This window comes from Podarcis vaucheri (genome assembly GCF_965113315.1).
Source record: "Podarcis vaucheri genome assembly, chromosome: 2".
NCBI lineage: Eukaryota > Metazoa > Chordata > Lepidosauria > Squamata > Lacertidae > Podarcis > Podarcis vaucheri.
The window spans coordinates 120960966-120980897 of record NC_138760.1 but is presented as its reverse complement, the minus strand read 5'-3'; the positions used below and the strand labels follow the sequence as shown (position 1 = coordinate 120980897).

Here is a 19932-nt window from a genome sequence, read left to right as displayed (position 1 = left end):
CTTTTACCGTATTTTTCGCTCTATTGGACGCACCGGACCACAGGACGCACCTAGTTTTTACAGGGGAAAATCAAGGAAAAAAATATTATCCCTCCCCCCAGCCCCAAAGAGCAACGGACAGGCTGCGTGCAGCCTGTCTGCTTCTCCCAGAGCTTCTCGGGGCTGCGGGGGAAGCCCGGGTTCCCCCACCAGCCCCAAAGAGCAAAGAAGCCAAGACAGCGCACGGGATCCATAGCCGCGCAACCTCTCCAGCCAGGAGCTAAACCTCTCCAGCGCGGCTAAAGAAGACAAGGCAGTGAGCGCGATCCATCCCACTCACTGCCCTGGCTTCCTCTTTAGCCTTGCGCAGCATCTTTAGTCTTGCGCAACGGGATGGATTGCGCCCGCTGTCCACCGGGGCTGGACTAGATGACTCCTGGGGTTCCCTTCCAACCCTGCAATTCTATGACCTCGGAAGGTGTTTGGGGTCTCCACCACTGGAGGCTTTTAAGCAGCGGTTGGGGGACCATCTGTCTGGCGTTCTTTAGCTGTGATTCCTACATTGTGAGGGGGCTGGGCTAGATGACCCTCGGGTGGCCCTCCCAACTCTATACAGTCCTACAGTTCTGCAGCAGGAGATCCACAGCCACTTAGAATCATAGAATCATAGAGTTGGAATAGACCACAAGGGCCATCGAGTCCGACCCCCTGCCAAGTAGGAAACACCATCAGAGCACTTCACACAATGCCCACACCATCAGAGCACTTCACACAATGCCCACCATCAGACCACTTCACACAATGCCCACTCCCAATTTTCATCTGAGAGACATGTGGCTTCAGTGTCTAGGCAGGTACCCCCCTACCTGCCACACTTCCCCCACCCTACTTAAGCTAAGGGAATTCCTGCCCAGAGAAGCTCCCAGGTGAGGCAAGGGTTAAGATCTACCTCTGGTAGATCTCTTGCGGCTGGAGAGGCGCGCAAGTCTAAAGAGGAAGCTAGAGCAGCGAACGGGATGGATCGCGTTCCCTGCCCTGGCTCCCTCTTTAGCCTTGCGAAGCCTCCTCCTCCCCCCCCCCCAGGCGCGCAAGGCTAAAGAGGAAGCCAAGGCAGCGAACGGGATGGATCGCGCTCGCTGCCCTGGCTCCCTCTTTAGCCTTGCGAAGCCTCCTCCTCCCCCCCCAGGCGCGCAAGGCTAAAGAGGAAGCCAAGGCAGCGAACGGGATGGATCGCGCTCGCTGCCCTGGCTTCCTCTTTAGCTTTGCGAAGCCTCCCCCCCCCCCCGGAGAGGCGCGGCAGCCCGTGGGACGAGGCGGGCGGCCTGCAGGGTCGCGCCGGTGGGGGACCTCTGGAGGCGGCCTCTCTGCTCACCACCTCCTTCGTGCTGAAAGGCGACGCAGCGCACAACCAGGCGATGGTGCACTGGACGGGCGAGAACAGCAGCGAGAACGGCGGCTACGCGGGCCACATGACGAGGTCTGGCGGGCAGGATTCGGCCCGCGGGCCTTGTGTTTGACACCCGTGATCTAGATGCTATACTCCTATTGATGCAGCCCAGAATTGCATTGGCTTTTTTAGCTGCCGCGTCACACTGTTGGCTCATGCCAAGTTTGTAGTCAACCAAGACTCCTAGATCCTTTTCACATGTACTGCTCTCAAGCCAGGTGTCCCCCATCTTGTATTTGTGCCTCTCATTTTTTTTGCCCAAGTGCAATACTTTACATTTCTCCCTGTTAAAATTCATCTTGTTTGTTTTGGCCCAATTCTCTAATTTGTCAAGGTCGTTTTGAAGTGTGATCCTGTCCTCTGGGGTGTTAGCCACCCCTCCCAGTTTGGTGTCATCTGCAAATTTGATCAGGATGCCCTTGAGTCCATCATCCAAGTCGTTGATAAAGATGTTGAATAAGACCGGGCCCAAGACAGAACCCTGTGGCACCCCACTAGTCACTCTTCTCCAGGATGAAGAGGAACCATTGATGAGCACCCTTTGGGTTCGGTCAGTCAGCCAGTTACAAATCCACTGAGTGGTAGCATAGTCAAGACCGCATTTTACCAGCTTCTTTACAAGAATATCATGGGGCACCTTGTCAAATGCCTTGCTGAAATCAAGGTAGGCTACATCCACTGCGTTCCCTTCATCTACCAGGCTTGTAATTCTGTCAAAAAACGAGATCAGGTTAGTCTGACATGACTTATTTTTCAGAAATCCATGCTGACTATTGGTGATCACAGCATTCCTTTCTAGGTGCTCACAGACTGTTTGCTTAATGATCTGCTCCAGAATCTTCCCTGGTATTGATGTCAGACTGACTGGGCGGTAATTATTTGGGTCCTCTCTTTTCCCCTTTTTGAAAATAGGGACAACATTTGCCCTCCTCCAGTCTGCCGGGACTTCGCCTGTTCTCCAGGAATTCTCAAAGATGACTGCCAGTGGTTCTGAGATCACATCTGCCAGTTCTTTTAATACTCTTGGATGCAGTTCATCTGGCCCTGGAGACTTGAATACATCTAAACTAGCCAAATATTCTTGTACTATCTCCTTAGTTATTCTGGGCTGTGTTTCCTTTGCTGAATCATTTGCTCCAAATTCTTCAGGTCGGGCATTGTTTTCTTTATCGGAGAAGACTGAGGCAAAGAAGGCATTGAGGAGTTCAGCCCTTTCTGTGTGCCCTGTTTGCATTTCACCATCTTCTCCTCTGAGTGACCCCACTGTTTCTTTGTTCTTCCTTTTGCTATGAACATACCCATAAAAGCCTTTTTTGTTGCTTTTAACCTCTCTAGCAAGCCTGAGTTCATTCTGTGCTTTAGCTTTTCTGATTTTGTGTCTACACGTGCTGGCTATTTGTTTGAATTCCTCTTTGGTGGTTTCCCCCCTTTTCCATTTTTTGTACACATCCTTTTTTAATCTTAATTCAGTTAAAAGTTCTTTAGATAGCCACCCTGGCTTCTTTAGGCACCTTCCATGTTTCCGTCTCATTGGTATTGCCTGACGTTGTGCTTTTACTATCTCCCTCTTAACAAACTCCTAGCCATCATGAACTCCCTTTCCTTTTAGTATTGTTGTCCATGGGATCTCACCCAGCACTTCCCTAAGTTTTATGAAGTCGGCTTTCTTAAAGTCAAGAAATTGAGTCCTAGTATGCTTGGCTGCTCCTTTCCGCTGTATAGTAAACTTCAGAAGAGCATGATCACTCGCGCCTAATGATCCTTCCACATCTACCCCACTAACCAGGTCATCAACATTGGTTAGGACCAGATCTAAAATGGCTGTTCCTCTTGTTGCTTCTCCCACTTTCTGGACAATGAAGTTGTCTGCAAGGCCAGTGAGGAATCTGTTTGACCTTATGCTCTTGGCTGAGTTTGACGTCCAACAAATATCCGGGTAATTGAAGTCCCCCATTACTACTATCTCCCTTCCTTTTGCATGCTTGGCCATCTGTTCCAGGAAGGCATCATCTATGTCCTCCGTTTGGCTTGGGGATCTATAGTAAACTCCCACAATGAGGTCTCTGTTATTCTTCTCTCCCTTAATTTTGACCCAAATGCTCTCACTTTGGCTTTGAGGTTCTAAATCTTGGATCTCTTCACAGGTATACACATCCCTGACATATAACGCCACTCCTCCTCCTTTCTTGTCTGGTCTGTTTCTCTGAAATAGATTGTATCCCCCCATTATTACATTCCAATCGTGGGACTTATCCCACCAGGTTTCAGTGATGCCTATTATGTCAATATTTAGCTTGCTGTACCAAGAGCTCAAGCTCATCTTGTTTATTTCCCATGCTTTGCGCATTAGTGTACAGACATTGAAGTCCATTAATCATTCCCCCGTGTCTCTTATTTAAGGATTTTTTCCTCCCACCACTAGGTCCGTGGTTCAAAGTTCTGTTGTAGACCACCTTTTCTGTGGTGTAAGTATGATGTTGGTGGGGGGTGGTCTTGGGTTACACTCATTCTGTGATGTATGTATGATGTATGGAGGGGTGGTCTTGAGCTCCAGGGCAGGGAATTTAAAAGTTCTATATAATGGCAGGCACACCTTTGTCCGGGGTCCTCCTCCTTTCTCCTGACTGTGAGGGGAGCAACCTGTTGCAACAGTTCAATAAAGATCAGGCTTACTAGCTGCTTTGCTTCTCAATATTCTCTGGTTGGCTTCTTTGATTTTCTCCAACTGATGGAGAACCGGCAAAGGACTCTATAAGGGCTCTTGTGACCCCCATAAGGGAATAAGGGCAGATTTTGTTTACAACAGGTACCTATTTATCTACTTGCAGTTTGATGTGCTTTCGAACTGCTAGGTTGGCAGGAGCAGAGACAGAGCAATGGGAGCTCACCCCTTCGCGGGGATTCGAACAGCCAACCTTCTGATCGGCAAGCCCTTAGTGAGGACAATGTATTCTTGCAGGAGCTGGGAGCCAAAGCAGGCACAGTCCAGCTGGCGCAAAGAATGATCTTATATTCCCTATACACACGTTCCCTCCCTCCTCTTCCCATTGGTTGGGTGCTACAAGGTTTTCCTTCCCCCAATTATCAAATAACAGACAAGAGGCTGAGCGTGGAGAGAAACTTCTCCTTCCTCCTCTGAGTTGCTTCCACTTCCGGCTTCACCAGCAGAGATAAAATTGGAGCTGGCAAAGGAGGGAGGGGAGGAGGCGGGAAGGGGGGCTGCATCCTGCGGAGGCGGAGGAGGGGCTGCTTCCTAATCAAGCCTCCTAAGTAAGCGCCCTCACTCCCTGCCTCCCACGCGGGGGCTCCCATTCCCGCCCCCGCTGCCTGGGATTTCGGGTGAGTGCAAAGCAAAGGGCGGGGAAGGAGGGAAAGGGGCTTTGCGAGGGGGTCCAGGATGAGAAGCCCCCGGACGGGGAGAGGCGGCCCTGCACAAGATCCGGGCGGGGAGAAGAGAAGGGAGGGAAGGGAGCTGTTCTCTTAAAAGGGGGCCTTGAAGGGGAAGGGGGGGAGAAGCTTCCTCCTGCAGGGATCTGGTACAAAGGGAGCTGCAGGGAAGGAGGGGGGAGAGGGGAGAGGGGTGGGCATTGCTGGCCAGGATCGCCTTAATAGTATTACAGTGCTACTTCGGGTTACATACGCTTCAGGTTACAGACTCTGCTAACTCAGAAATAGTACCTCGGGTTAAGAACTTTGCTTCAGGATGAGAACAGAAATCGTGCTCCAGCAGCAGGAGGCACCATTAGCTAAAGTGGTGTTTCAGGTTAAGAACAGTTTCACGTTAAGAACGGACCTCCAGAACGAATTAAGTATTTAACCCAAGGTACCACTGTAATTTAAATTTAGTATCTATACCCCAGCAGAAGACCCCTCGGAGGAGGACCTTATCTTTAGGCAACAGGCGAAAGCCTTGCTCTTCTCCCAGGGGTCTGGCTTATTAAACAATCTATGGACTTCACAACTGAGTTGGGGGGTGTTGTTTTTATTTCTTACTCTGCTATGCATCTCTGTGTTTTTCTCTTGGGTAAGGTAATTGAGAGAGCGGTTGCCGAACAGCTTGGTTGGTTTCTGGAGGAAACATCGGCTTTAGATCCATTTCAGTCCGGTTTCCGTCCTGGTTTTGGGACCGAGACGGCTCTGGTTGCCCTAACAGATGATCTCCGTAAACAACTGGATCGAGGCGGGTCAGGACTGGTGATCCTTCTACATTTGTCAATGGTCGATCATTATCTTTGCCTTTGACATGGTCGATCATGATCTTCTGGACCACCGCCTCGCAGACGTGGGGATACAGGGCATAGCCCGTAACTGGCTGTGCTCTTTTATCTCTGGTCGGGGACAGAGGGTGGCACTAGGGAGGGAAGTGTCGTCACACCACTCCTTGGTGTGTGGAGTGCCACAGGGCACAATTCTCTCCCCGATGCTTTTAAACATCCTTATGCGCCCCCTTGCCCAGATTATCCGGAGCTTTGGGCTGGGCTGTCACCAATATGCTGATGACACTCAGCTCTATCTGCTAATGGATGGCCACACCAACTCCGCCCCGAACACACTGACCAGATGCTTGGCAGCTGGATGGTTTCGTGGGAGCCGATTGAAACTAAATTCTTTGAAGACAGAGGTCCTATGGCTGGGTCGGGATGGCATGGGGATGAGAGACCAACTCCCTTCTCTTGCGGGGGCCCAATTAGTGCCATTGCCTTCCGTTAAGAGTTTGGGTATAATCCTTGACGCCTCCCTTTTCAGGGAGGCGCAAATTACAGCAACAGCCAAGGTGACATTTTTCCACCTTCGCCGCATCAAGCAGTTGGTCCCTTACCTTTCCCGCCCCGACCTGGCCACAGTGATCCATGCGACAGTCATTTCCAGGCTTGACTACTGTAATTCGCTCTACGCAGGGCTGCCCTTGAAACTGTCCCAGAAACTCCAGCAGGTGCAGAATGCTGCAGCCAGGCTCCTCACGGGGTCTCTTGCCATGGGAACATATTCATCCAGTGCTTTTCAAGCTGCACTGGCTCCCGGTGGAGTACAGGGTCAGATTTAAGGTGCTGCTTTTGACCTTTAAAGCCCTTCACGGCCTAGGACCCTCATACCTATGGGACCGCCTCTCCCAGTATGCCCCATGGAGAGCCTCAAGGTCCATAAATAGCAACACCCTAGTGGTCCCGGGCCCTAAGGAAGTTAGATTGGCTTCAACCAGAGCCAGGGTCTTTTCAACTCTGGCTCCGGCCTGGTGGAATGCTCTGCCTCATTAGACCAGGGCCCTGCAGGATCTGATATATTTCCGCAGGGCCTGTAAGACAGAGTTGTTCCGCCTGGCCTTTGGCTTGGTGCCAGTTTGATTCCCTCCCTCTCTTTTTTCTTTCCTTCTCCTCCTGCGAGGAGGCTACATTTTAATATTTTAATGTTTCAATATTTTAATGTTGTATTTTAATTTTGTTTTTAAGTTGTAATCATTCAACTTGTTTTTATTATTGCTTGTAAGCCGCTCTGAGCCCGGACTTGGCTGGGGAGGGCGGGGTATAAAAAATTATTATTATTATTATTATTATTATTATTATTATTATTGGAAGCTGCCCTGTGATCTTTGGAGGAAGGGCAGTATAGAAATTTAAAGAACAGCAGTAAAAATAGGAAGCCCTCTTGCGGTCAAGGGGGGGCTGGGACAAAGTCTCTGACCAGCATGCATAGCAAGATGTGCTTAGGAGGGAATAATAATAATAATAATAATAATAATAATAATAATATAAATAAATAAAAACTGTGTTGCCTCAGCCACTCTGGGCGGCTTCCAACAAAAACACCAAAAATTTTAAAACATCGAAAACTTCCCTATATAGGGCTGCCATCATAAGACTACTGTTTTGTAGAAATGGCCCTCAAATATAAAGAAATGCCATCTTTAAGGAATCCCGTGGCGTAAACGTGTATGTTGTCCTCTAGGTCCAAACACATAGTATTAGCAAGCAGTGCTCCAAAGTGCTTCTCTTGTGAACTTGCCATCTAAGTTGTTTACTCCTGACCAAAGCTCCTGTTTCCCAAAAGGACTGGAGGGGGGCTCCTCACCACTTTTAACCCCCCCCCACTCCCACCGCATGGAAGGCAGAGGACGTGTTCATTCACAATCCCAGTAAACCATGTGTGTATCTGAAGCGAACCACGTGCTGCCGCTCCTTCCCCTCTCACTGGGCTGCAGAGGAGGAAACGGATGGGTTTGAAGGCTCTTCCTGCCTCTCTCCCCTGAAGCAACAGGAGCAAAGGGTGTTTGCAGGGCAGGAGGGCAGAGGAGGGGGCAGTGAGGGCGGAGGGAGCAGTGGGCGGATCCCCCGCCTCTCCCAGGGGGTCCAGATGCAAGCAAGGGGCTTCCTTCTTCTCCATGCAAGGGCCACCCATGTATTCAGAGCAGTCCTTTGCAGATTAACTCTTAAGTTCCAAGGGATCTACTCTCAGGCCACTAATGTGCATACCATGCCAGCCTTAGGAAGGGAGGTGGGACAGGCAGGTGAAAGGAATTTGCAAGGGTGTTTGAAAATGGGTGGAGGATCTTGGGAAGGGGGTATCCAGTTGGGGTTTCTCCAGGGGCAGCAGAATGTCTTGGGCAGGAGAATCCCTGCAGGGGCTCTCAGACTCCCTTGGCTTCTTCTTCCCTCCCAGGAAGCTGCAACTTGCTCTGGATTCTGCGCTCCTCAGGAAGCTGGACCTTCAAACCTAGCTGAGACTGAACCTGCAACCCTGGCCAGGATGGAAGGAGGAAGATGGACGGTTGACTTGGTCAGGCTGTCTCCCGCATCCCTCCCCACAACCTCTGAGCATTCCCTCCCAGGACCCTTGGAGAAATCTGGTGAGTTCCAGGGGAGAGGAGATGGGGAGAGGGATAGATGGATGGTGGAGGGAGAAAGAGGAAAAGATGGAGAGGAGACAAATGGAAGGAAGTTCCTGAACCATAAGGAAGGGGTGAGGCCTTCTCCGAAGCAGCTCTTTGTTTCTTGAATCCCTTTCATCAAGTAGTGGGGACAGATTTTCTTCCTCCAGGATTTTAAATCTTAGGAGTTACAGTGGTACCTCGGTTCTCAAACTTAATTGTTCCAGAAGTCTTCCAAAACCAAAGCGTTCATAAACCAAGGCATGTTTCCCCATAGAAAGTAATGCATTAATCCGTTCCAGACTTTTAAAAACAACCCCTAAAACAGCAATGTAACATGAATTTTACTATCTAACAAGACCATTGATCCATAAAAAGAAAGCAATAATCAATGTTCTGTACCATAAAATAAATAAGACAGCATTGTAGATGAAAAAATTAAAATTATTTTTTTCTGTACCTGCACTGATGATAGTCATTGATTAAATGGGGGCTTTTATCCCTTTCCACAGTCAATCTGTAAATCAATCATAAAACAAATAAACAAGCCTCAGTCAAAAATGAAAAAGCCACAAAAACACAAAAAATAGGAAAAAACTAAAGCAGCAAATGTCACCTCAGAACACTGCAACCAGGAATGGCTTGAATATTGATGGGGGCGGAGGAGCTTAAATTAGCTGTGCAAGGGAACAAATGGGATGAAATAGGCCTTGATTACGATGGAGACAACTTAAATTAGCTGCTCAAGGGTAAAACGGAATGAAAAAAAGCCTTAAATCGGATGGGGGGCACTTAAATTTGCTGCGCAACAGTAAAAATGGAAGCTCAGGAGCACGTTTGAGTTCCGAGGCAAACTTCAAAAACAGGAACACCTACTTCTGGGTTTGCAAATGATGAATCAACAGAAGCATAGTCAATCCCTCTTTTTTTGAAATATTTTTATTGTTTTTTACAAATACAAGTTTATATCAAAGACATTTTTCTAATCATTTCATGAGATTCTCTGAATCACATGACTTCGCTCCATCCCTTTCATGGGTCCTTATATTAATTTTTCCAAAACTACATACAGTGGTACCTCCGTTTGCAGACGGGATCCGTTAAGGAGCCCCAGACAGATCCCGAGTTTTTTGCAAACCGGAGGACCGCTTCTGTACACGCACGCGGCGCAATAGAGTGTTTCTACGCATGCGAGCAACAAAACCCGGAAAGATACCAGAGGGTTACGTAACACGAGGTACCATTGTATAGATACATTCTCCACAGTTTTCATTTATCTAAATTGTCCATAAACCTATTTACAAGTGATTCCTAAAGTCCAGCTAACTTTTTGATTTGCGTGCAGTAATCTCATAGGTAAATTATAAAATTTCCCCATTCTTTTTTAAAGTCCTTGTTTTCTTGATTCCCGAGTCTCGCGGCTAATTTTGCCATTTCGGCCGAGTCCAGCAGTTTGGCTTGCCATTCTTCCCTAGTTGGGATTATTGCATCTTTCCATCGTTGGGATAATAACATCTGTGCAGCTGTTGTTGCATACATAGTCTTTCCTGGTCTTTTGCGATCTCAGTACCTGTAATTCCAAATAAATATGCTTCTACATTCTTAACAAACATTATTTTAAACATTTTTTCCCAATTCATTATATTTGTTGTTGTTGTTTAGCCGTTTAGTCGTGTCCAACTTTTCATGACCCCATGGACCAGAGCACGCCAGGCACTTCTGTCTTCCACTGCCTCCCGCAGTTTCGTCAAACTCATGCTGGTAGTTTCGCGAACACTATCCAACCATCTCGTCCTCTGTCGTCCCCTTCTCCTTGGGCCCCCATCTTTCCCAACATTAGGGTCTTTTCCAGGGAGTCTTCTCTTCTCATGAGGTGGCCAAAGTATTGGAGCCTCAGCTTCAGGATCTGTCCTTCCAGTGAGCACTCAGGGCTGATTTCCTTAAGAATGGATAGGTTTGATCTTCTTTCAGTCCATGGGACTCTCAAGAGTCTCCTCCAGCACCATAATTTAAAGGCATCAATTCTTCGGCGATCAGCTTTCTTTATGGTCCAGCTTTCACTTCCATACATCACTACTGAGAAAACCATAGCTTTTACTGTATGGGCCTTTGTTGGCAAGGTGATGTCTCTACTTTTTCATTATATACCATTTCCCAAAATGATACTGTTATCTTACATGACCACCACATATAGCAAACGGTACCCACTTCCTCTTTACACTTCCCTCAGATATTTGAACTTTCTCTATACATTTTAGATAACTTACTAGGAGTCAAATACCACCAGTACATCATTTTCATGTAGTTTTCTTTCAATGTACAGCAAGCTGTGAATTTCAGATCTGTTTTCCAAAGCCTCTCCCAATCTGCCATTTGTATGTTATGTCCTAAGTCCCTTTCCCATTTAGTCATAACTGATTTGACCTGTTCATCCTTTGTATACCGTTCTAGGAGCAAGTTACACATTTTAGACAGATCTTTTTATGTTACTTCCTAAGAGTTTTTTTTGAAATGTGATGTCTCTTAACTAAAACCTTTCTTTTTGTCTACCTTAAAGATATCGTTTAGTTGATAGTACTGTAACCAGTCAGTTAAAGCTTCCCTTATCTCTTCAAAATCTTTTAATTTCAGTTGGTTTTCAACTTCAGTTAACAGCTTTCTATAAGTCGGCTGATAACTTCTCATATTCATTTTTTCCCCAGAGATATTACTTCCAAGGGGGAAAGCCACCAGGGTATTTTTTACTCAAGCAAATTTTTATACTTCTCCCATACCCTACAAATTGGTTTTCTTACTATATGATTCTTAAAAGCTCTAAACACCTTGGCCTTTTCCTACCATAAATATGCATGCTATCCATTATTTGTGTTCTTCCAGATCTAAAATACAGTATCTGTGTTTTCCATTCCCGGTTCTAGCAGATATAGGATGCTTCATAATAAAGTTTTGTAATGGTTATAGGGGTTGCTCGTGCGTAAGTTGCCGCCACTCCTGTCTAGGTTGCCTGGTTAAACCGTTTCTGTCTGAACAGCCCTTCACTTCGTGGCTGTTTCAGTTGCTAGCAGAATCCGCCAGTGGGCGTTTCTTGAACCTCTTCCAGCAAAGAAGTTCTTTGACACCAAGTCTCCGCCTACTCTCCCTGCACGGAAGTCTTCTGCGCAGGGTGGGTGTGGGCAGCAGAGGACCCGTTCTCTCCCCGCTGGTCTCCGGCGAGGAGTCCTGGAGCCCCCTCGCAGATTCCCCCATCTGCCCCCCTTTATCCCTGGTGTTACGCTGATTTCCTTCCCCAGCCGATGAGCTGCCTCTCTCCCTGCTGGGCCCTTCTCCAGCATCGCTTGGGAGCCTTGCCTCCGCCTCTAGCTCCAATGGCAGTTCCCTGACAAGTTTCAAATCCGGCAGGGCGAAACCTCCTCTCTCTCTTACATCTGTTAATAATTTATTTTTTATACTTGATTTCGTCCCTTGTCAGATAAACCTAGATATATCTTCTTGCCATTTTTCAAAGCATCCTGCGTTGCCTATTGCCAGGACTGATTGGAATAAAAATAACATTTTTGGCAATTCATTCAGTTTTATTACTGATATTCTTCCCCAAAATGATAAATTCATTCTTCCCCATATCTCTAAAGCTCTTTTTATTTCTTTCCACTCATTCTTGTAATTGTCTTTAAAAATATTAATATTCTTAGCTGTCAAACAAATACCTCAGTATTTGACTTTGTTATGTATACAGTGGTGCCTCGCAAGACGAAATTAATTCGTTCCGCACGTTTTGTCGTCTTGCGATTTTTCCGTCTTACGAAGCACGGTTTCCCATAGGAATGCATTGAAAATCAATTAATGCGTTCCTATGGAAACCGACTTCAGACCAGGTCCAGGGACAGTCTGTCCCCCGACCTCTTCTGAAGGCTGGGGGAGGACCAAGGGCTTTTCTTCCCACCCCCAGCATTTTAAAAAAAAAACCCGGGACAGCGGGGGACTTCTCCGCTGTCCGGGGCGATCTTAAAATGCTGGCGGGCGGGAGCGATGCCTCCGCTGTCGCCTGCCAGCATTTTAAAAAGCCCCGGGACAGCGGGGGACTTCTCCGCTGTCCGGGGCGATCTTAAAATGCTGGAGGGCGGGAGCGATGCCTCCGCTGTCGCCCGCCAGCATTTTAAAAAGGCCCGGGACAGCGGGGGATTTCTCCGCTGTCCGGGGCAATCTTAAAATGCTGGCGGGCGGGAGCGATGCCTCCGCTGTCGCCCGCCAGCATTTTAAAAAGCCCCGGGACAGCGGGGGACTTCTCCGCTGTCTGGGGTGATCTTAAAATGCTGGCGGGCGGGAGCGATGCCTCCGCTGTCGCCCGCCAGCATTTTAAAAAGCCCCGGGACAGCGGGGGACTTCTCCGCTGTCCGGGGTGATCTTAAAATGCTGGCGGGCGGGAGCGAAGCCTCCGCTGCCGCCCGCCAGCATTTTAAAAAGCCCCGGGGCAGCGGGGGACTTCTTCGCTGTCCTGGGGCGATTTAAAAGCCCCCGGGAAGGCAGGCAGGGGGGACAAAGACTTTTGGCCCCCGCTGGCCTTCAGAAGAGGTCCAGGACCTCTTCTGAACGTGGGCGGGGGGCGAAGGTCTATGCTCCCCCCCCGCCTGCCTTCAAAAGCCCTCCGGGATAGCGGAGAAACACGCTGCGTTTCTCCGCTCTCCCGAGAAGGCAGGGAGGGGGGAGCAAAGACTTTCGCCCCCCCGCCCGCCTTCAGAAGAGCTCCTGGACCTCTTCTGAAGGTGGACGGGGGGCGAAAGTCTATGCTCTCCCCCGCCTGCCTTCAAAAGCCCTCCGGGACAGCGGAGAAAGGCGCTGCGTTTCTCCGCTCTCCCGGGAAGGCAGGCAGGGGGGAGCAAAGACTTTTGCCCCCGCCGGCCTTCAGAAGAGGTCCTGGACCTCTTCTGAAGGCGGGCAGGGGGCGAAAGTCTATGCTCCCCCCGCCTGCCTTCAAAAGCCCTCCGGGACAGCGGAGAAAGGGGCTGCGTTTCTCCGCTCTCCCGGGAAGGCAGGCAGGGGGGAGCAAAGACTTTTGCCCCCGCCGGCCTTCAGAAGAGGTCCTGGACCTCTTCTGAAGGCGGGCGGGGGGTGAAAGTCTTTGCTCCCCCCCGCCTGCCTTCAAAAGCCGTCTGGGATAGCGGAGAAACGAAGGCTGGCGGCGGGAGGAGGTCTCTCCGCCCGCCGCCAGCCTTCGGAGGAGGTCCGAGGAGGGTGGGGAAGACGCGCTGCACTTCCCCGCTGTCCTGGAGATTTCCCTATGGGCTTTCGTCTTGCGAAGGAAGCCCATAGGGAAATTCGTTTTGCGAAGCGCCTCCAAAACGGAAAAACCTTTCGTCTAGCGGGTTTTCCGTCTTGCGAGGCGTTCGTCTTGCGAGGTACCACTATAACTAACTCTGTTTTTTGTTGTAATTCCTTTTGATCTTGCTCCATTGTGTTTTTTACCAAAAACTTAGTCTTATTCTTGTTTAGTTAAAGCCTCCGGCCTGCCCGAAGTCCTGTATCTTTTCTACCACCTTCGGTGGAGTATTTTTGGGATCCACTATAATTACAATTACTGTATAAGCTTTTAATTTATATGCTTTATTTTCTACTGTTATTCCTGTAATTAATTTCTCCACTTTTTCTCTCTCACCAGGGCCTCTAATACCAAAATAAATAATAATGGTGATAGGGGATATCCTTGTCTTGTCCCCTTCATTATTTTACACTTTTCTGTTATAACCTTATTAACAATCAGCATAGACTGTTGGTAAAAATAAATTGCTTCCCCATAATTCATTTTTTCTTTTATATTTTTCATAAAAGCCCATGAAACATTATCAAAAGCCTTTTCAGCATCTATAAACATTAAGGCCACTTTTTTCTCATTTCTTACTTTCAAATATTCAATAATATCAATTATATTCCTTTTATTCTCCTTCATCCGACATCCTGGTAGAAAGCAGGCCTGCTTGTGATGAATTTTTTCTGCTAAAACACCTTTTATTCTATTGCCCAAAATATGAGCAATAGTCTAAATGGATTTCTATGGACTTCCATCCTACAGGAGTGATGGCCAACAACTTGGATAGCTTGAAAAAGAGGATTAGACTGAAAGCACAGGAAGGCAGGGGGCTCTTGTACTCAAATCCTGCTTGCTGGTTTCCCGCAGGCATTTAGTTGACCACTGTGAGAACAGGATGCTGGACTAGGGGGGCCTTTGCCCAATCGAACAGGCTCTTCTTATGTTCTAATACAGGCATCCCCAAACTTGGCCCTCCAGATGTTTTGGGACTACAACTCCCAATGTCCCTAGCTAACAGCATCAGTGGTCAGGGATGATGGGAATTGTAGTCCCAAAACATCTGGAGGGCCAAGTTTGGGGATGCCTGTTCTAATATATTGCAATATTTTTACAGTTACATGTGGCATAGTAACACAAAAGTTTTACTTCTTAGTCATAGGAGAGACTGCTATTCAAGCCTGTGATCATTTCCTCCCTGGAAAAGAGAAATACTGTGGTACCTCGGGTTACATACGCTTCAGGTTACATATGCTTCAGGTTACAGACTCTGCTCACCCAGAAATAGTGCTTCAGGTTAAGAACTTTGCTTCAGGATGAGAACAGAAATCGTGCTCCGGCGGTGAAGGCCCCATTAGCTAAAATGCTGCTTCAGCTTAAGAACAGTTTCAGGTTAAGTACGGACCTCCAGAACGAATTAAGTACTTAACCCGAGGTACCACTGTACAGAGATGTGTCTAAGAAGCCAGTTCCACCATAAATTATAACATAAATGCATTTTATTAAGTGAATGGAGTGATTATGTCTCATTCTTGCCATTATCTCATCTACATTCCTAGAGGTTTGGAACGTAAGAGAGGACAGTGGAGAATGGAGACTGTTAGAATAAGAGATGGTGCATATTGGGATTGACGTGTTTTTTAGTTCCTTTCTTGTCTTTCTTGAAAGTCTTAACAGGATTCTCCCCCCCTCCCAAACAGGTGAGGAAGATGATGGCCAGAATTCTATGGAGTCATCTGTGAAATCATTGGGAAGAACAAAGAAAAAGTTTAAATGCCTGGAGTGTGGTATGTGCTTTAGTCACAGTGGAAGACTGAGAAGACACCAACGAACTCACACGGGGGAGAAACCATTTAGATGTACTGACTATCGAAAGACCTTCAGGGAAAATAGAACTCTTAGTAAACATCAAGGAACTCACACAGGGTGGAAACCATTTAAATGTACTGAATGTGGAAAGAGCTTCAGTGAAAGTGGACACCTTAGAAGACACCAACGAACTCACACAGGGGATAAACCATTTAAATGTATTGAATGTGGAAAGAGCTTCAGTCAATATGGACACCTTAGAATACACCAACGAACTCACACAGGAGAGAAACCATTTCAATGTATTGAATGTGGAAAGAGCTTCAGTAGAAGTGAACACCTTAGAATACACCAACGAACTCACACAGGGGAGAAACCATTTGCATGTATTGAATGTGGAAAGAGCTTCAGTGAAAGTGGAACACTTAGAAAACACCAAAAAACTCACACGGGGGAGAAACCATTTGCATGTATTGAATGTGGAAAGAGCTTCAGTGAAAGTGGAACACTTAGAAGACACCAACTAACTCACACGGGGGAGAAACCATTTGAATGTATTGAATGTGGAAAGAGCTTCAGTGAAAGTGGAACACTTAGAAGACACCAACTAACTCACACGGGGGAGAAACCATTTAAATGCATTGAATGTGGAAAGTGCTTCAGTCTAAATGGAACACTTAGAATACACCAACTAACTCACACAGGGGAGAAACCATTTAAATGTATTGAATGTGGAAAGATCTTCAGTCGATATGGAACACTTAGAATGCACGAACGAACTCACATTGGGGAGAAACCATTTAAATGTATTGAATGTGGAAAGAGCTTCAGTGGAAGTGGAGACCTTAGAAGACACCAACGAACTCACACAGGGGATAAACCATTTGAATGTACTGAATGTGGAAAGTGCTTCAGTCAAAATGGAAAACTTAAAAGACATCAACGAACTCACACGGGGGAGAAACCATTTAAATGTATTGAATGTGGAAAGAGCTTCAGTGAAAGTGGACACCTTAGAAGACACCAACGAACTCACACAGGGGATAAACCATTTAAATGTATTGAATGTGGAGAGTGTTTCAGTCAAAACAAAGCACTTAGAAGACACCAACGAACTCACACAGGAGAAACCATTTAAATGTACTGAATGTGGAAAGCTTCAGTCCATATCGACACCTTATAAGACACCAACTTCAGCTGCAGTAGAGCAGTTAGAATACACCAACTATTTTTAAAAAAATATTTATTAAAGTTTTAAAGGTTACAAAAGGAAAAAAGAGAAAACACCAAATTAAGCAAAAAACAAGACAATACATCACAACAAGTAAAAACAAACAGAAGAAAAAAACAGAAAAATACAATTAAAAAACAAATCAAACCTTCCCATTACTTATCTTTCATTTGCTTGTTTCCTTGACCTCCTCACACCTCCCTTTTTTGTATTCTAGTTCAGTTAGATATTTCAGCAAATCCTTTCCATCTTTGTTTTTATCCTAATAATTTATCTTAATATATTGTAATTTTACATTCTTCCAGGATATGCCTGGAAGCGAAAGGAAAGTCCAATGCTGTAAAGAAAAATATTGCATAGGAACCTGGAATGTAAGAACCATGAACCTGGGTAAGTTGGAGGTGGTCAAAAATGAGATGGCAAGAATAAATATTGACATCCTGGGCATCAGTGAACTAAAATGGACAGGAATGGGTGAATTCAGTTCGGATGACCATCATATCTACTACTGTGGGCAAGAAACCCGTAAAAGAAATGGAGTGGCCCTCATAGTCAACAAAAGAGTGGCGAAGGCTGTACTGGGATGCAATCTCAAAAATGATAGAATGATCTTGATACGAATCCTGTGAAATTGATTGATTGTTTTTGGCGTGACCCTCGCTAATTGATTTACGATCCACAATTAGCTTTAGCTCTTTATTGCCGTCCGGCACGCTTCCCTCAGCTGCGCCACTTAGCTCCGTCGTCCAGTCACGCCCAGCAGAGTTACACAGCGGGTAAAAGCTATCACGTCCTTTGACAAACACACAGAGTACAGGTTTGTCTATTTACAGTTGTTTATTCCAACAAATCTCCGGAAAAACCAGGACTACTTGCAGCCATGACAAAGCTGCTTCCTTTCCCCTCAGAGCACAGAGAGAGAACTGAAAACTCCTCCCAAACTCCTCCCAGCTTCGAAAGCTGACGTCAGAATGTTGTGGCATCATGGGAACAACTTAACCTGTTAAGTTCCAAACTCGACAAATCCAAGGCAGACCTTTTAACATCACAGTAATCCAAGTTTATGCACCAACTACTGGTGCTGAAGAAACTGAAATTGACCAATTCTATGAAGACTTACAACACCTTATAGAAGTGACACCAAAGAAGGATGTTCTTCTCATCATAGGGGATTGGAATGCTAAAGTAGGGAGTCAAGAGATAAAAGGAACAACTGGCAAGTTTGGCCTTGGAGATCAAAACGAAGCAGGGCAAAGGCTAATAGAGTTCTGTCAAGAGAACAAGCTGGTCATCACAAACACGCTTTTCCAAAAACACAAGAGACGACTCTACACATGGACATCACCAGATGGGCAGCATTGAAATCAGATTGATTATATTCTCTGCAGCCAAAGATGGAGAAGCTCTATACAGTCAGCAAAAACAAGACCTGGAGCTGACTGTGGCTCAGATCATCAGCTTCTTATAGCAAAATTCAAGCTTAAACTGAAGAAAGTAGGAAAAACCACTGGGCCGGTAAGATACAATCTAAGTCAAATCCCTTATGAATACACAGTGGAAGTGAGGAACAGGTTTAAGGATTTAGATTTGGTGGACAGAGTGCCTGAAAAACTATGAATGGAGGCTCATAACATTATACAGGAGGCAGCAACGAAAACCATCCCAATGGAAAAAGAAATGCAAGAAAGCAAAGTGGCTGTCCAATGAGGCCTTACAAATAGCGGGGGAGAGAAGGCAAGCAAAATGCGAGGGAGATGGTGAAAGATACAGGAAATTGAATGCAGATTTCCAAAGAATAGCAAGGAGAGACAAGAAGACCTTCTTAAACGAGCAATGCAAAGAAATAGAGGAAAGCAATAGAATGGGAAGAACCAGAGATCTGTTCAAGAAAATTGGAGATATGAAAGGAACATTTCGTACAAAGATTCCCATAATAAAGGACAAAAGTGGTAAGGACCTAACAGAAGCAGAAGACATCAAGAAGAGGTGGCAAGAATACACAGAGGAATTATGCCATAAAGAAATGGATGTCCCGTACACCCCAGGGAGTGTGGTTGCTGACCTTGAGCCAGACATCCTGGAAAGTGAAGTCAAATGGGCCTTAGAAAGCACTGCAAATAACAAGGCCAGTGGAAGTGATGGTATTCCAGCTGAACTATTTAAAATTTTAAAAGATGATGCTGTTAAGGTGCTACACTCAATATGCCAGCAAGTTTGGAAAACTCAGCAGTGGCCAGAAGATTGGAGAAGATCAGTCTACATCCCAATCCCAAAGAAGGGCAGTGCCAAAGAATGCTCCAACTACCGCACAATTGCACTCATTTCACACGCTAGCAAGGTTATGCTTAAAATTCTACAAGGAAGGCTCAAGCAGTATGTGGACCGAGAACTCCCAGAAGTGCAAGCTGGATTTAGAAGAGGCAGAGGAACCAGAGACCAAATTGCAAACATGCGCTGGATTATGGAGAAAGCTAGAGAGTTCCAGAAAGACATCTACTTCTGCTTCATTGACTATGCAAAAGCCTTTGACTGTGTTGACCACAGCAAACTATGGCAAATTCTTAAAGAATGGGAGTGCCAGATCACCTCATCTGTCTCCTGAGAAATCTCTATGTGGGACAAGAAGCTACAGTTAGAACTAGATATGGAACAACTGATTGGTTCAAAATTGGGAAAGGAGTACGACAAGGCTGTATTTTGTCTCCCTGCTTATTTAACTTATATGCCGAATTCATGCGAAAGGCTGGGCTGGATGAATCCCTAGCCGGAATTAAGATTGCCGGAAGAAATATCAACAACCTCAGATATGCAGATGACACAACCTTGATGGCAGAAAGTGAGGAGGAATTAACTTCTTAATGAGGGTGAGAGAGGAGAGCGCAAAATATGGTCTGAAGCTCAACATCAAAAAACGAAGATCATGGCCACTGGTCCCATCACCTGGCAAATAGAAGGGGAAGAAAAGGAGGCAGTGAGAGATTTTACTTTCTTGGGCTCAATGATCACTGCAGATGGTGACAGCAGCCACGAAATTAAAAGACGCCTGCTTCTTGGGAGAAGGGCAATGACAGGCCTAGACAGCATCTTGAGAAGTAGAGACATCACCTTGCCAACAAAGGTCTGTATAGTTAAAGCCATGGTTTTCCCAGTAGTGATGTATGGAAGTGAGAGCTGGACCATAAAGAAGACTGATCACCGAAGAATTGATGCTTTTGAATTATGGTGCTGGAGGAGACTCTTGAGAGTCCCATGGACTGCAAGAAGATCAAACCTCTCCATACTGAAGGAAATCAACCCTGAGTGCT

At 46.4% G+C, this 19932-nt stretch overlaps 3 protein-coding genes across 3 annotated transcripts in view; all 3 read left to right on the top strand.

Annotated features, from left to right (window-relative positions):
* The window catches only part of LOC309523355 (uncharacterized protein), an 81096-nt gene that overhangs the window by 25531 nt on the left and 35633 nt on the right, over positions 1-19932 (top strand). The window contains exon 2 of the mRNA XM_082207134.1: positions 8081-8267. Within this exon, the coding sequence (XP_082063260.1) occupies positions 8168-8267 (100 nt within the window). The 5' untranslated portion in view covers positions 8081-8167. The remainder of the gene's footprint in view (positions 1-8080; positions 8268-19932) is intronic.
* LOC309523411 (uncharacterized protein) overlaps positions 3231-19932 on the top strand; it is a 72985-nt gene continuing 56283 nt past the window's right edge. The window contains exon 1 of the mRNA XM_082207206.1: positions 3231-3362. The gene's annotated coding sequence lies outside the window, so the exon portion shown is untranslated. The remainder of the gene's footprint in view (positions 3363-19932) is intronic.
* NOTCH4 (notch receptor 4) overlaps positions 4704-19932 on the top strand; it is a 151716-nt gene continuing 136487 nt past the window's right edge. Inside the window, exon 1 of the mRNA XM_082206992.1 lies at positions 4704-4765. The gene's annotated coding sequence lies outside the window, so the exon portion shown is untranslated. The remainder of the gene's footprint in view (positions 4766-19932) is intronic.